Below are 17,392 nucleotides of genomic sequence, written 5' to 3' on the forward strand. Positions count from 1 at the left end.
GAAGCAAAACAACCACCCTCCCCAGGCTCCGACAGAAGAAAAAAATCAAAGTCATCATCATTTCTGTTTCTCCCCCCTCCTCTCTGCCATTGACCTCTGGGAGGTTGATCCAAACGGGAGAGAGGAGCGGGGGACAAGAGCAACATAGGTGTGAGCCCTTATGAAGAAAGGGAGGGTGAGGGAGTCGCTGACTGATGGACACCCCCCCCCACACCCCTTCCTGCCCAGTCTTTAGTCCGTCATGGACTGGCTGGGCTTCTGGCCAGACTACAGGGGCTCTGGACTGTCTGAGGGGCTCCCTGGAAAAGAACTAGAAGGAAAGGGAAGGAAGCAGAAGTCTGGTCTAGCCCGTGATCCAGCTGGTCTTCGACCTTCTGTCCACGGCCAGAAGCCAAAAGCCATTCCAGGGCTCTGCGAGTACTCAAGCCTCAAGCCTTCCCTGACATTCCGTCCCTTCCCAGTCTGAGGGAATCTGCCCAGTAGCCCCATCATGACCCACCTTCCTCTCCAGGTTACTGGCCAGGGCTCTGTCTAGGGGTGGGGGTGAGCACATCACGCTTCTTCTTTTTTTTTTTTTTAAGATTTATTAGAGAGAGAGCATGCCTATGTGAGTGAGGGGCAGAGGGAGAGAGAGTCTTAAGCAGACTCCTCACTGAGCACGGAGCCTGACGTGGGGCTCGATCTCCCAACCCTGAGATCATGACCCCTGAAACCAAGAGTCAGTCGTTCAACCACCTGTGCCACCCAGGCACCCCCACATCACCCTTTCATACATGCAGGGAGGGGATACTGGCATGGCTTCTTTGCAGCATTACAAGCACCTTCACTGATCTCTTATTTTCTACAGCAGCCATGTAGGGTGGACAGGACAGATTTGACTCTGTACTCTTTTCAAGAAGGGAACAGAGGCTCAGAAATGTTCCATGTCCCAAGTGTGGGACCCCGGTTTTTGACTCCCTGTCCAGTGCACCCACTGCCGAGCCAAGATGCCTCGCACTGCCCCGGGGAAGGTGAGACTGACCTTCTGTCTGGGGTCTGCCACTCCCTGGCTACATGGCTTTGGGCAGATAATTTCACCTCCCTGGACCTCAGCATCTTCATCTATAAATGAAATTTTGTTGGAATGAGTTTCAAGATCTCCTGCAGCTCTGTTTCCAAGTGAACTCCTAGATCGTTGGGGGCTCCACCTAGACACGTTTTCAGGCACAATGTCTTGTTCTTCCCATAGCTGCCACCTTCCAGACCATGCACCTTTGTCCCGTCATGAATAAGGCTGAGAACACTAAGGACATAGAAACCAAGGCCCTACCCCTGCCAGCCCCCCTTGTTATACACCATCACACCAGGGTCCCTCCAAACCACCCTTCCTTCAAGCAGCACAGAAGAGAGGAGGGTGCTCAGGCCAGTGGACAGGGACCCCCAGGGCTCTCCCTTTCCCACCTTTGGGCCAGTTAAAGTGCTTAGATTCGCTCTCTCTCTGAGGACCCCTCTACCAGCCCAACCTCCTTAATGACACAGGCCTTAGTTAAAGCAACTAGAATACAAAAGCAGAGACAGGCAGAAGAGGTGGCCAAAGTGCATCCTCCTCCACGGGGCTTCTGGGGACACGTTCCCAGCAGGAGGAAGGAGGAGGCAGGGGTCCCCCAGACCTGGTCACCTGCCCAGCTTTCTTCCCACCCTGGCTATCTCCTGGGAGATGAGAGCCCACCTCTGCTCCAAGCCCAGCTCTACACCTCGGTCCATTAGCAGGAAGAGCAGGCGGCTTAACTGCCTCTGCGACGGCACCCCCAGGTCTTCTGAGCCCACTGGTTACCACTCAGTAGCTACTAGTTGATTTCTCAGGGATTTCCAATCATCCCTGCTGAAACTAGGGGAGGATTAGCAAGCAGCAGGCAATGATCCTTGCTTAGTTTACTTAAAACTCCCCCAGAGAAGCAAAGCACTTAGGAAAACCAAGTGGAGAAAATACACCACCGCCCCAGACCTTCCTTCCAGGCTCAGCCTGCCAGGACTCTCCAAGCCAGGCCTCTCCCACGGGCCCCACGGCCCCTCACTCTCAACGTCATCAGCCAGCTCATTTTTTAATGGTGCCAATACCCATACCGATTCCTAAAATTTTCCACGTTGGGCATCATCTTTCCTTGTCTTTGGATAAAAGAAGCCTCCACATATTCCATTCTAAAATTCACAGGCTCCATTACAGGCCTCTCCCTGCACACTGCCTCTCAGAAGTTAGAGGAAACAGACCACACTCTCCTTAGCGACCTCCTCCAGCTGAGAGAACCCAAACCAAAAAGAGAAACTAGCCACAAGCACTCACACCCACTGTGGAGACCCTGCTCCATTCCAGTCCCCTGTCCTCCCCTCCACCTTGTGGAGGTCCTGAGTCAGGCCCCCAAGAGCTCTCCGGGGGTCTTGCTGCCTGGTACCCCTCCCCTCCAAGGGCCTAGAATGTGCTGTCCCCTACCATCCCACAGGCTTGGATCCCGACACAAGGTTCTCCCGTGAGAAGAGTGAATGCACACATGTACGAAGAATGAGTGGGGCATGTCATCTCCCCTCTAAAGCCATAGGGAAGACCAGACCTCCATCAAAATCTGGAAAACCTGTTCGTATGGAGATGTTGACAAAGGCTGAATGTTAACAATATATTTAGAGAAAAAAAATAGCTTACAAAACAACATGTACATCATGACATCATTTTTGTTAAAATAGGTGTATGCATATTTAAAAAGTCTGGAAGTATATTTTCTCCAAAATGTTTGCCATGGCTTATTTAAGGGTGTTAGAGTTGAAGATGATTTCTACTTTCTTTAGTATGCCTATCTTGCCTGAACGATGTGTTATAGTGAGTGCATATCATTTTATAATCAGCAAAAATGGTAAAGTGAATTCCATTTTAAAAATCAGGGGGAAAAAAAAGAAAGGCGAGGGCAGGGAGTCTCCTGGATCACATAATCCATTCTCTTCACTGGACCCCTAGAGACAGGAAGGAGATCTGTGTCACACCTGCTCAGAAGGAACCTACAAAGCCCATCCAACCTAACACTCATTTGAGGCCTGGTGAGGGGCCTCAAGCCTCTGCTTGGTACCTCTGAGGATGGGGAACTCACTACCTAAAAAAGCAACCCATCCCAGTTTCCAGCAAGATCCCAGTCTAGTATCAGCAAAGGGAGGAAGTAGGCCTGCAGCAGAATTAGGATTTAGTATAACTGCTAATCCAGGACCCATCTCACCTGACTCTCTCTCTTCCTCTTGCTAAGGAACAAGTTTGGAAACCCCTGAGTCTGCTGGAATTGGGACCAACAGTGGGAGGCCTGGAAGGGGCTGGGGGGAGACCCTCTCTGCTCTGTGTCTCCCCCGGGCATCTCAAAGCTGCAACCTCACACACACACACACACACACACACACAGGCTCGTACACAGACACACACACACACACACACACGCACACGCACACACATGCACAACCACTCTCCTCCCTCCACCTGTGGCACCTTCTGCTCCAAGGAGGACATTTCTCCCTGCCTGGAAAAGCCAATCTTGCTTCTCCCTCTTGTCCCCCTCCCCTGGAAGCTTCTGCCCGCTAGGGCACCCAGCCCTCCCTCCCGCCCCAGCCACAGGACCCTGACTCCACACCACCTTCCATGGCTCTTCAAGCCACAGGGCTCCCCTTCTCTGAATGCCTAGGGCAAGCAGTTTAATCCTTACAACACTTAATTAAGTGGGGCCTCCTCTTCCTATTTAATGTTTTCATATGTGTGAGCCTTGTCTCCCCAAATGAGCTTATACGCTCTTTGAAGGAACTAATGTTTACCTCGTGCCTATGTGCCAGGCCCCATGCTCACTGCTCTTCCTGTATTACTTCCCTTAATCTCATAATCTCGATCCCAAGCCCCAGTCTCTCTCCGGAACTCCCACATACACTAACACTTCACTGGATTTCTACTTGCTTCCAACAACAGGTTTGAGACCCAGATATCTTCCCTCTGTGCCTAGACCTCCTCCTCTTCCTCTCATCTCTCAGGTGATGGCTTTACCAGTCAGCAGACATCCGGGCCAGAGACCATGGCATCAATCTGGACTCCCCACTCCCTCCAGTCCCGGTCCTGTAAGTCCCCCGGAAGTGACTCTGAAGGTTTCCGAAGTGTGTCTCTGACCCAGCCCCTCCGCACTAGTCCTCTGCCTCAGCCTGACCTCAGGCCCCACCGCAATGTGGTCCCGGTGGGGCTCTCTGTCTCCAGCCTCACTCTCCTCAGACCACTGTGTACACAGCAGCGCAAGAAATCGTTCCAAAACACCGGCAGGATCAGGTCATTCTCTTGCTTAAAAGACTTCATGATTTCCCACTGTCTTCTGGAGGAAATCAAACTGGTTCTCCCGTGCTTCCATCAGGCCCCCACTTAACACACACATCCCCTCTGTGAGGACCAGAGGCCTGCCTCCTTGTGTAGGCCTATTCCTCCCTCAAACTCGGCTCAGATATCCCCCCAAAGCTGCCTTCCGCAATGGCCCCCGGCAGCCTCAGTGGGGAAGGCCCGCACCTCACAACCAGTACTAGGGCAGGCCTGTGGTTTACCTGAGCATCCTGGGAGCTCCATGCCCACAGGAGTCCCACTGAATGGTTACCAAGCTTCAACGTGTCATCATCGTGTTACTGCCCTTATTCTGACGAGGAACACAGAGGCTCCATGATGTCAAAGAAACTGCCCAAGCTCACACAACTGCCAAGGTGGGGATCTGAAGCCAGGACTAAATCCAGCTGCTTTGTTCCGCCCTCTGAAGAATACATCTGGGGAGCCTTTTCTTGAGCAAGTCACAGTGCTCAGAGAGCACCCGCCATGGGCCAAGCGGTGGAGAAGTCGCCCACTCGGGAGGACCCCTGCCAGACTGAAGCAATGCACCTTGGGCAAGGCGGGCTGTGAACAGTTATCCCTGAATTCCCTGTGGCACCATAATGAAGAGTGAGTATCTTACTCTTCCTTCATGCACAACTCAGTGTCCTGCTTCTACTCTAGGTAAGGGCACCTCAGAGACCCTGGGATAACAGGGCCACCAGCATGAGGGCTGTGAGTCTTCTGTAAGAGCCTCCAAAAGGGCCCTGAGGGGGACGGCCAGCTCCAGGATACCAGGAAGAAGGGGAACAGGGCTGCCCCTTCGCTGTGGATACCACCCCAAGAGGACAAAGAACGAATCCTGGCTGACCATGGGAAAAGGCACACCCCACCCCGTGAACACCACAGAGAGGAATGCCCATGCAGGTAGCCCCAGGGGCACCTCTCAAACACTCCTCAGTGTTGTAGTGTGTCTCTCCTCGCTGAGGACAGCTGAAAAAGCAAGGCTCCTCGGGCAGCCCCAGGCTGTCTTCTCTGGGAGGGTGGGTCATGTAGGTTGATCAGAAGAGCATGGGGCTTAAAGAAAGGTCTCTTCTCATATTTTAAGGACCCTTTTGGTCATAGCTAGAAAAGCTGAGTCGGTGGCAGCCATAGCATGGCCCCTCAGAGCCCAAAGAGGACATAGAAGGTGGGGATGTTCAGCGTTCTAATCATATTGCAGTGTATGGGTCAGCATCAGAGACCATCAGGCAAATGGGGCCCACACCATGGGCTCTCCCCAGGGCTGAGCAACCTCAGAATCACAGACTCCCCCTGGCCAAGGGTGCGGCCCCAGGCCCTGCAGAGTACCATGGCGGAGCGCCTGAGAGTGCCCACGGGGGCAGTGACCCCCACACTATGCTTCTCAAAGCCAAGCCAGGGGACAGGCTCCCCTTGGCCATTTCTCCACTGAACACACAGATGAGCAACTTCTCCATGCTGCATGTGCTTCCTTTCCTTGAGGATCTTTCCCAGGAAGTTCTGACCAACAAACTGACGAACATTTCTTTAGCTCTGATCACGCTTCCATAATCACCTCTTCGCCCGAACTGCTAGAAGAAGTCACCAGTGCCTTCCACTTTCCCAAATCCAATAATTAGCTGTGTGTCCTCATCTTTCTGGACCTTTCAACAGCATCTGGCACAGCTATCCACTCCCTCTTTCTCAAAAGTCTCCTTCTGACTCCTGGGGCACCATAAGACAACCACCAACCCCTTACCAGGCACTTAAAGGTGCCAGGCGCATTCTCAGTGCCTCTGCCCAGGCCGGCCTCTCCCTGGGAGACCCTGCCCATTGCCCTCGCCTTGAATACCAGAAATATGCTAATGACCCCCAGAATTTATAACCCCTGTCAAGCTCCAGATAGGAATGTCTCAAAGGCATCTCAAAATTAACATGCCCAAAATGGAATCCCTGATTTATCTCCCTGTCCAAGCCTTTGCCATCTCAGAAAATGGCACGATCACACAGCAAGCTGCTCAAGCCAGAAGGCAGCAGGTTATCCCTAAATTCCTCCATCTCCTCCACTCCATCAAGGTATATCATTTCCATCTCCAAAATATCTCACATCTGCCCACTTATCTCCCTGCACACGGCCACCCCTTGGCCTGAGCGGCCATCACCTCCAGTCTGGTGATACTAGGATAACTTCTTCCCGGCTCTCTGAGGCCATTCTTGCCTCCTCCCTTGGCTCTCCAAACAGCAGCCCAAGTAATCTTTTCATATCGTGATTTTAATAATGTCACTAGTTGGCTTCAAAGCTTCCTTCTAATTGTACTCAGAAAAAAATCCAAATTCCTTGTTATAAAACAAATATGTCACGGGGATGTAACAAATAGCACAGGGAACAGAGTCAATAATAGTGTAGTTACTTTGTCCGGTGACAGAGGGTGACTACACTTATCACAGCAAACACTGCGTAATGTATAGAATTGTCAAATCACTGTCACATACCTGAAACTAATATAACATTGTATGTCAACTATACTTTAATCTACAACAAAATCCAAACTCCTTGCCGTGGCCCACAAGGCCCTGTGTGACCTGGCCCTGCCTCCCCGCTCCCCGCTCCGCCTGCTCCTCTCTCCCTGGTCCCCTCTGCTCCAGCCATTCTGGCAATGCCAAGCTCCCACCCTCCTCCAAACTTCTGCACATGCTATTCCCTCTGCATGAAATGTTCTCTCCCATCTGCCTTACTTCTGGCTGCTTCGTGCTTCAGGTCTCAGCTTAAATGTCATCTCCTCAGATAAACTTTTCCTGACCCCTGTCCATGTAGCTCCCCGCTTCTTTCCCCATTATCTTCTATTTCTACATCCTGCTCATTTTGCAAATGTTTACTCCTATCTCCTCCATCAGATTATATGCTCCAGGGGGACAAGGACCATTTCTATTATGTTCTCCAGTAAGTACCTAGTGTCTAGCGCAGTGCCTGGCCCCTACTAAATATCTGTTAAGTAAACAAGTCAACACAGTAGTAATATAAGAGTATAAAAGCCAGAGACCTCACTGGGAAGATAAAGTATTAAAGGAAAGTCATGCGATCAGTGCCACATGAGGGATCCAGACAAGTTCTAGAAAGCATCAGTAGAAGACAGAGCTAGGAGATGAGGACCAAACAGGGCTGTGAATGAAGGGTAAGTCTTCATGCCATAGATTGAATGTTCATGTCCCTCCAAACTGATGTGTCAAAATCCTGATCCCCACTGTGATGGCATTTGGAGGTGATTAGGTCATGAGGGTAGAACCCTCAGGATGGAATGTGTGCCTTTATATAAAAAGGAAGAACACCAGACCTCTCTCTGCATGCACATTCCAAGGGAGGTCGCATGAGGACATAATCCCAAAGAGGGCCCTCTCCAAGAACCTAACCATGCTGGCACCCTGACCTCAGACCACTAGCCTCCAGAGCTGTGAGAAAGAGCTGTTTGTTGTTTCAGCCCCCCAGACTATGATATTCTGTTCCAGCAGCAGCAAACTAAGACACTAACTAGCAAAGCAGGAGAGCACCCACGTCAATGAGTGCAAGTGGAAATAATCAAGGAGCCCAAGGAACGGTGCAAGACGAGGGTAGCCGAAAGTGTGCCCTAGTCCTGTGTCAGCAAACACACACACAACTAGAAGGGATGCCTCTGGTGTCACCAAAACTTACTGACTTGTAGTGATTCTCCCTGCACAGTGGCATCTCCCCCAAATGGGCCATTCCTCCTGCTGATCATCCAGTAATGCAGGGGTTCTCGCGCAGGTGCGCCACCACATCTCTGTGAGGTGTGAGCTTTATGGAGCCCAGACGCCCAGACAGCAAGCCTGGAGAGTAAAGGTGAAAGGCACTCTTTGCCCAGCCATGCAAATACCCCTGCTGTGGGCAGAGCCGGAAGATGTAAATTATATATGCAGGCGGCAGCTTCTCACCCTGTTTATTTTCCCAAAGCCTTCAGCAAAATAATGTTCAACATTCCAACTGGGTCTCAAGGCACCACAGGAAATTCCAAGAGGAGTCATTTGGGCATCCTTGGCCCACAGCTCAAGGGCAAGCAGGACCCCTACTGAGGTCAGCCGCAGGAGCCAGCATGGGATCCTCGGTGGGAAGCTGGGCTTCGGGGTCACCAGCAAGGCTGAAGATCCCATAATGCTGCCCACATAAAGAGTCTCCCTCCACTGGCGAGGAAGATGGTGACTTCTCTACCCCATGGCACTCCTGGGCACAGCTCTGCTCTGGGAAAAGACTGGAATTTTCAGCTCTGAGCTCTGCTCAAGCCCGGGCAGGCCCCTAAGCCAGGTTCGTGTGCGGTGGCTCCTCTCCACAAGGGCTGCTCTCAGTGTCACCAAAGTGACCCTGGGAAGACCTGGTAGGTAGCAGAGCAGAACTGTGATGGCAAGAGAACCTGAGTGCAAATGCAATCATCTAGTTTCTCGCTGTAGAGGCAATAACAATAAACACTGTGTTCTGGCACGGACTCGTAAGCACCCTGAGGGTAAGGACGTCCACCTACTTCACGGCTCTCTAATCCCAGTACAAGACCTGGCCCACAGTGGAGGATCAACAAATGGCTGTCAAATGAACAAAGGAATGTCCCTAAGACCCCCATTCCTCCTGCCCCGGGTGACCCACTGGGCCCAGGAGCGCTGGCTGGAATCCATCAGGGCATCCATTTTGCCCCACCCATGCCTGTGGCAGGCATCCTGAATCAGTCACTCACAATCCTCCAGACAGCCCATCCAAGCTGGCCATCTAGAGAAGGCAGAGGTTCGTAAGCTTTGAGAGGTCAAGAAACCCTTTGAGGATCTAATGAAAGCAATGCATTTCTCTCTGGAACATACATGCGAAACGCTGTATATGATTTCAAGATATTCAAGACTTTCTCCTTTGAAAGAAGTGAAGGCTTGGAAGTCCCAGAGCCCACGTACCCCCTGCAAATAATCATTTGCTCCTGTTTAGAGATAACCCACTAAAAACATCAGCCAACAGATTCTATAAAGAGTCCAAAGGACGCTGAGGGACCACTCCAGGGAGCCAAGAATCAAATTTGGACCTGTCCATACACACTGCCTACAGACACCAGACATGCCCCAAGCTAAGCAAGAGGGCGAGCTTGCCAAAGGGACTCCTCCCCATTCCCTGTGGACAACCTTGATGGAGGGGACCCCAACCCCTCTGCCTTCCCAGCAGTCCTTCTGGACAAGGACAGTGGCCACTGCTTGAAGAGACCCAGGCAGCCAGGGTAGCCCCAGGCTAGAATCTATTTATACACATCCTCAGCACCCAGAGGTTAAATTACAGCCCAGGATATGGCACAGGGCCAGCACCGAGTTATTTATGTCCTCTTGGTAGACCAAGAGGAACACGACGTTTCAGAGAGCCTCTTCCAAACAAGGCCTGAAAGGGACACAGTTTACAGGACAACAGAATCATCCTCCCCACAGCTTCCCAGCCACACACACCCCACCCCCATGCATGCACATGCGTACGTACACACACACACACACACACACACACACAATCCAGACCATCCTTCCAACGAGCGAAAGTTGAGAGTAGCAATCAAAAGATTGTTTTTAAAGAAAAAAAAGAGTAGGTCATGGCCCATTGCAGGGATGGGGTGAGAGAATTGAGCCAGATTCCATGGATTCATTCCAAGAGATTCTCCGGGCTTTCCAGACTCCATATCAGAAGACTTTAAAAGGAAAAGCCTCTCCTAGTCTTAAGTTTACAGGTCTAAAGGCTCAGTGGATATGAACCAGACAAAGGCTAGAGATAGCGTATGCAACTTCTGGGCCAGTTGGAATCTTGGCTAGAGTAGGAAGCTTCCATGCTGATCCTGGTCCAAAGAACCAGGGGAGGACTCTGAAGTGCTTCCCCTTTACCCCCAGCCCCACAAGGAGATGTCCTTGTTAGTGACATTTCACAAGACGGCACAGCAGAGTCTGCTCAATATCACACTGGGGATGGACAAGGCCTGCCTCTGAGTATGCCCCAAAGCAGACTAACAGGCCTGCTTTAATGTAGTGCCAGGTGAGGTGGGCCAGGAAGGCTTGGCAGAGTGAGGACTGGGTGCTAGAGCACTGGGATACAGGGCAGGTTCTGAGAGCTGCCTGCAGGCCAGGGCCTCATTCTCAAAGAGTCAGCTCAAAGAAGCTTCCCCGTGACCCCCATCAAAGCCAGCTTTGCCCATTAAAGTATCCAGGAAAGGAAGGCTTGGGGTGTCCACTTCCTGATCCAAACACCCCAGCACTGTGCTCTCCCATTTCACAGCAAAGATTTCCACCCATGATGCCCACCCTGGAGGACAGAAACCTAAAAGGATCCATTGCTAGGAAGGGAAAGGAGGGTGCTCCTTCCTGGGCATAGTGGAGAATGAAGCCTGGGCTGCCTCTTCTCTACATGCCCCCCTCCCGCCACCCGTCCCCACTAGGCTCCTCCGTGGACATGGGGAAAGGGTCTGTGGGTCAGTAAGTCAGGCTTGCAGGAGCATGGAAAAACAATCAGCTCCTCTCCTTGCAGGCTTGCCCCTAGGTCCTTCAAATCTGCCCTCCCAGATCCTCTACCCCAAGGAGGTGTCTCTGCCGTGTCCTCTTGTGCCGAGAGCTCATCTCTCCAGGTATATAACCTCGAGTGGAGCAGGTGCAGTGGGAGAAGGCTACCCCAACAGACTGACTCACAGACCTGGAGGGGTCCTTGGAGATTGGTGAGCATCCCTCTGGGATCAATGAAGAAAAGGAGAGCATAAAGAGTGAAATGGCCCATCCAGGACCACCCGGGAGAACAAGGGCAGGTCTTCCAGCTCGAGTGTGTCCACGACGACCACTTCCGCCCCCCACCATCACTCTGTTTCACCCAAGGGCACCTTTCCCACCCCAACTCAAGCCTCAACGCTGATAGGCAAAGCTCCCCAGAGGACACCTGGCCAGGCCGGAACAATGCTCCAGGCCATCCTCCATCCCTGCCCTTCCACTTGCACGACCACACTTTACAGCCATGTGGGGTGAGGGGCTGGGCAGGGAAGGGTGGAGGGATGCCCTGGTCTAGACCAGGAGCTCACCCTGTCACATCCTGGAGCACCTAGAACTTCTACCCTGGACCCAGTTCAAACATGTAGAGACTACACTGTCGTGGGTCCTGTGGCGGCTGCCATCCCACTTTTCGTCCTGACGCCCAGAGACCCCTCCACCTGGCTCAGTGCCTCAGACACCGTCAGCCCTTAGCCCCGGAGACGCCTCATTCCTGACCCTCCCGACACTGAAACTTGTTGAAACACCCCTCTGGTTCTATGACGTGAGGCTTATTCCCCTATCTCGTTCCTGGCTCCCCCCACCCCTGGGAAAACAAACAAAAAGCCCCTCTGGCTCTTCAAACAGACACAGAGGTTCTATAAGCCTGAAACCACCCTACTCTGAAGTCTCCCCCCTCCCTCAGGGCCACAGATGCCCCCAGGAGCCACACATGTCCTTCCGTAACAGAGGACTCGTGAAGGGGGTGCTGGGGTTCCTCTGCTACCACTCGCTCCTCATCAAGATGGCTGGGGGGGGGCCCGCTGCCGTGGTGCACCCGGCCCACATGTGTGCACAGGCTCCTGAAGGCCCTGGCCTGCCGTCCCCGGGCTTGGACTCAGCTGGCCCTCCAGCTTCCTCCCAGAACCAGCTCCTGGCCCGTCTGTCATTGCACTGACACTGGGTAAGGCAGCCTGGCAGGTCGTGTTAGCACCTAGAAGGAGAGAATGCCTCTCCATCCAAGAACCACTCTGCCCCCTTCCATCGTGTTTTGGGACTCATAGTGCCACTTTATCCCAGCCACCATGAGGCTCAGAGCTCCAGCTCGGTGACTGCTAGATTGCACACCTGTGGCATTCACTCCTGACTTCCTTTGCAAGGCCCTCGGTTTTTTCTTCCAACCATGCTCCTGTTGTATGCAAAGTTTCTTTTGTTTTCTTTTTAAAGATTTATTTATTTATTTTAGAGAGGGAGGGAGAGAGTGTGTGTGAGCAGGAGGAGGGAAAGAGGGAAAGGGAGAGAGAATCCCCAGGCTCCAGCATGAAGCCTTATGTGGGCTCGATCCCAGGACCCTGAGACGTGACCTGAGCCAAAATCAAGAGTCAGCCACATAACTGACTGAGCCACCCAAGCGCCCCTGCATAGTTTATTTTAAATTGCCTCAATCAGTGTCCGTAGGTGATAAGGCCTATTTTTTTAAGCAAGCAAAAGAGAAAGGCCCACCTTCTTCACAGTTTTCCAGAGCCCTGCAGCTAGCTCGGGGGATCAGGACCGGAGCCCTCTGAACTCAGGCACTGCCTGTTTTCCAAACCAAACTAGCGCTCCCCCTTCATCCAACATGGCCCCAGCACTCCCATGGTACAAAGAGGCCTCTCTTCCCTCTGCAGCCTCTGCCTCGGTACTCCACATCTGCCTCCTGCCAGGCCTAGACCAACCACAGCTGGCTTCCACCCTCCACTCACTCACTCACTCACACAGATTCACACACTCCCTCACACATATACACCACACACATACACTTTGCTACACCCTCACACTCACACTCACACACACACACGCACATCCACACCACGAGGCACCACGTCTCAATCACTGCCTCCCTCAGGAACCCCCTTCTCTTCTGGATTCTGGCCCACTCTCTCCTGGCTGTCCTTCCACCTCGAGCCTCCCTGTCACAAGTTCTCCTTCCTCTGCCCCTCCCTGAAGAACTCGTGTGTCTAGCAGAGTTCTGCTTCACTATCCACACCAATGGCTTCTCTTATCACCAAAACACTGAGGATGCCCAAATCTGTAGGCATCTCCAGCCTAGACTCCCTCTTGGGCTCCACCAACCCACCCTGCACCATTCCACTCACTGATGGAGCTTTAATCACCAGTAAGGCACCCAACAGCTCCCAAACCCACTTCTCCACTTCAGCCCCTTTACTGGGCATGCCCCCAGGCATAGCCAAGGGAATGACAACGGTCCTCCAGGCACCGCAAATGCTGCACATCCAAACCTCCCCCCACCACACGCTGAATAGCTCCTTCGTCCCATAATTACTCGACTAGGAAACATGGCGGTCCCCATTCATTTGTCCATTCAAGTAATGATTGTGGAGTGCTCACCATGTGCCAGGCTCTCTGTGTAGGACGAGGTGTGGTGTAAACAAAACAGAAATGACTTCTGCCTCCGGGGAACGAACTTTCAACCAATCACCCAGTCCTGTCGAGTCTACTTACCAACCATATCTGAAATGATACACTTCTCTCCGCTCCTGCGGCTGCCGTCTTAGTGCAGGCCAGGGCGCTACGCTGGAAAGCAGCGGGATGGATGGATCCCAGCTCCGAAATGTATGAGCTCTGTGACCTTAGGCAAACTACCTTCTGTATCTCAATCTCCTCATGTGACAGATAAAAATGGTAATAGTCATCTACCTCGTAGCTTTGTTGTGAGAATTAAATTCAATAAACCATATAATAAACCGACGTCCAGCACAGAGTAAGCAAACTTCTTGTGGCCCCCCACCTCACAGCCCTCACCACGTGCGCCCACCATCCGCAGCGCCCCATAAGGCCAGGCTCTCTCCTACCCTCCAGCCTCTGCATATGCTTCTCCAGCTGACAACATTCCCTGGCTTTCTCCTTCTCATTTTTCAAGGTTCAGCTCAAGGCCCGCTCCCCTAGACCCCCAGGCTGAGGCAGATGTCCCTTCCCGATGCAGCCTCATCTGAGAGCCCACAGCCCTCATCCCCTACCCTGGGATCGCTGCCTCGTCTGTCTCCCCTTCTGCACCGGCTGTTCCTCGCAGAGCACAGCATTCACCTCCGCACACCCTTAGAACTGAGTGCTGGGCGCCACGGCGGCTAGAGAAGTGCTTAACAACAAACAGGGAAGGCAGAACTCTAAAGAAGCACATTTCAACTCACTCTAACGACAACCAAAAAAACCTTCCTGATAATTAGGCTACACTTACTAAGCATTTCCTCTAAGCCAGGCTCTGTGCTGAAATTTGGGCACACATCACATCCTCTAATCCTCAGGATAACCCTGTGATGTGGGCACGTTTACTCCCGTTTACAGCTGAACGAATGGCGACTCAAGAAAGTTTACAACTTGCTCCGAATCACACAGCTAGTGAGCGGGAAAGTCAAACCCAGGCAGTCAGACTCCAGCCCGCACGGCACGGCAGCACCAGCCTACTGGGAGCTACCTCTGGGATTTACCGGAGCCCCGTCCTGGTGGCCACATGACCTCACGGGGACCTGAGGTGGGGGCTTCCTCCAGAGGTGGGACCCAATTCACTGAAGGTCCCTTCTTAGTCCAGGCTCTAGGGGTCTATGCTTTGAAATTCTCTGCTCCTTGGCTTGTTCACCTCGGCTTCGGCACCCAGCTGAGCACGAGCTGAGCACGGAGTAGGCAGACAAACCATAAACCTGCGCCGAACGAACGAAGCGGCCGGCAACGGGGTCTGCGCATGTCCGAGGCCCCCTCTGCGGGGCCGGGAAGCGCAGGGTGGGGAGCGGCGGCGGCGGCGCGCTTACCGGCACAGGTGGTCGGTCCGGCACACGCCGCGGAGGTCCAGGCAGTTGGGCTTCTCCTTGTCCTCGTAGGAGCAGCTGGGCAGGATGGTCTGCCGGCGGCGCTCGGCGCACGCCTGGTCTTGGCAGGAGCAGAAGAGCATGCGGTAGGTGTACTCGCTGGGCACCCGGTCGAAGAACTGGCGCAGGGCCTTGTGGCACTTGCGGCGGTTGCAGCGCTCGGTGGGCGAGATCTCGCGGTTGCAGATGGAGATGTAGGAGGAGCGTAGCTTCTTGCAGTTGTCGTTCAGGTTGCAGGCCTTGGCGGCGTCCAGGCAGTGGTTGCTCTTGGCGCTGACCGCCGGGTCTGCCCCTGTCCCTGGAGCGGAAGGAGAGCGGGTCACAGGCCTGCCCGGGCACCGGAAGCCCACAGCCACCCGCTCCCTGGGGATGCCTCCCAGCGTCCACGGTGCCCTTTGCCTCAGTTTCCTCATCGGTGAGGTGGGGACACAGCCAGGATTAAATGAGCGAATAAACAGGTCCAGGCACTTGTACCTGCGTAGGACAGCGCCTGGTACAGAGCAGGCTGTACCTGTGGGGAGCTCTGATGATGAGGACTGTTAATTGGGTCTTATTTAAATCTTACCACAACCAAAATGGCAAGCAACTAGGTGTTCGTAGTCCTGTTCACAAACAGGAAATAAAATGACTGGCTCAGGGTGTACGACTGAGTGGCAGCTGAGGCAGGATGGGCCCCCAGGCCCCTGAGCACCCAGCAGCAGCACACTTGCGCGGGCTTCTGGTCAGGGTCCTGCTGGCATTTAGGGAGGGACAGTCCTCGTCACAGGATCTTCAGCAGCCAGAGTACAAACAGCACCACTGCCACCACCCTCACCCCCACCATAGGACCACTGAAGCTGTCCCTACACGTTTCAAAATGCCCCAAGGCGGGGGTGCTGCAGCGGTTAGTTAGTCGGGAGAACCACTAAAAAGGACAGTGCAGGTGGGAGCCCGGTAGTGTGAGGTAGGGGCTGAAGACCAGCCTCGGACTCTAACAGGGCTGAGCGCATAGCCAGCCAAAGGGTAGGTGTGCTGGATGTGGGACTTGGCGTTAGCGCCATGCCTTTGAGTTCTGCATCGCTGCCCACAGAACGGAATGTCTTGGACACAAAGCAGAATTCTCAGAAATTGTCGGGTTCCTTTTGTGGTGGCTACCCCATCCCGCAGGTCTCAGCTCTTCTAACAACCACCTGACCCTCCGCTGCCAGCCGACCCCCCACCTACAGAGTGCCTCTTGTCCATCCTGACAACAGTCAGAGGAGGGAGGCAGGAATCCAGTCTGCACATGCCCACCTGAGACATTCTGATGAGAGCCAGATGGGCGATCACCTAACCCCACCTCTTGATTTCGCAGATAAGGAAACTGAGGCACTAAGCGGGCAAGGTTTGCCCCAGGTCACCCAGCACACTGGTAGTAAACCAGAGCAGGGACCCAGTCGTGCCAGCACTGTGTACACCATCAGTTTAGCTTTTAGGACCGATGAGCCGCAGCCTCTTCATTCATTCTTCATCCACCCAGTAAATGCTTGCCAATATTTAGTGAGCACCACCCACGTCATGCAAGGTCCTGGAAGGTGTTGGGAAGGATGCGGGGTGAGGGAGGCTGACACCATGCCCCCCTCCCGTGGCCACCACAGGTGCCTGAGCATTTCCAGCACCGTTCCTGGTCTCCGGGTCTCTGGGTCACTAAAGATCTATCAAACCCCACCTCTGCACAGCCCTCTCTGCTGGGTGCTGTGTCAGATACAGATGTGTAAGAGCTCGTCCCAATTCTCAAAGAGCTCACAAATCTAGCTAGGAAACCAAGAGACAGAATAGCATAGCGGTTAAGACTGGGTGTTCCAGAACTGAGCCATCGGCATTAAATGGCCCTGCTGTGTGGCTTTGAACAAGTGGCTTTGCCTCAGTTTCCCCATCTGCATAACAGTATCTCCCACATAGCCTTGTTGTGAGCATGAAAGAGATCGCTCATTTTTTTCTCTCTCCTGCATGATAACTTTGCCCTGTCTACGAAATCATCCCCATCAGGTGTTACACCACCCATCTTTAGGAAAAAAAGCCTCCTAATGACCATATACCCACCGTTAAGGTACCACCCTATTTTTCTGCTTCCTTGAAAGCAAACCCCTCAAAGGAGTTGTCCATTCCAACAGTCTCTTTCTCCCCTCCTGGTCTCACCTGGACCCACTGCAGCCTGGCATTTGCCTCCCGCTCTTGTCAGTGGTCAGGGATCCTGGGGCTTCCTCGTCCTCAGCCCATCAGGACACTGGACACAGCCGGTGGCCCCCTCTGGCCCCCTTTCCTCACTCCCTTCCCCTCTCTGTTGGTCTTCTGTTCTCGCATAAGCAGCCTTCCACCTTCTCCTCCAGGGCTCAGCCCCCTCTTCTCTCTGTGCACCTACTCCCCGGGGCCCTCATGGCTTGTCCCCACCCAGACCTCCCCCTGGACCCCAGATTCGTATGTCCAACTGCCTGCT

At 53.3% G+C, this 17,392-nt stretch overlaps 1 protein-coding gene across 4 annotated transcripts in view; it reads right to left on the bottom strand.

Annotated features, from left to right (window-relative positions):
• The window catches only part of GFRA2 (GDNF family receptor alpha 2), an 88,737-nt gene that overhangs the window by 40,930 nt on the left and 30,415 nt on the right, over window positions 1-17,392 (bottom strand). For all 4 annotated transcript variants that reach the window (XM_032389070.1, XM_032389074.1, XM_032389073.1 and 1 more), the window contains one exon: window positions 14,881-15,235. In XM_032389070.1, the coding sequence (XP_032244961.1) occupies window positions 14,881-15,235 (355 nt within the window). The remainder of the gene's footprint in view (window positions 1-14,880; window positions 15,236-17,392) is intronic.

This window comes from Phoca vitulina, unplaced genomic scaffold (assembly GCF_004348235.1).
Source record: "Phoca vitulina isolate PV1807 unplaced genomic scaffold, GSC_HSeal_1.0 scaffold53, whole genome shotgun sequence".
Lineage (NCBI taxonomy): Eukaryota > Metazoa > Chordata > Mammalia > Carnivora > Phocidae > Phoca > Phoca vitulina.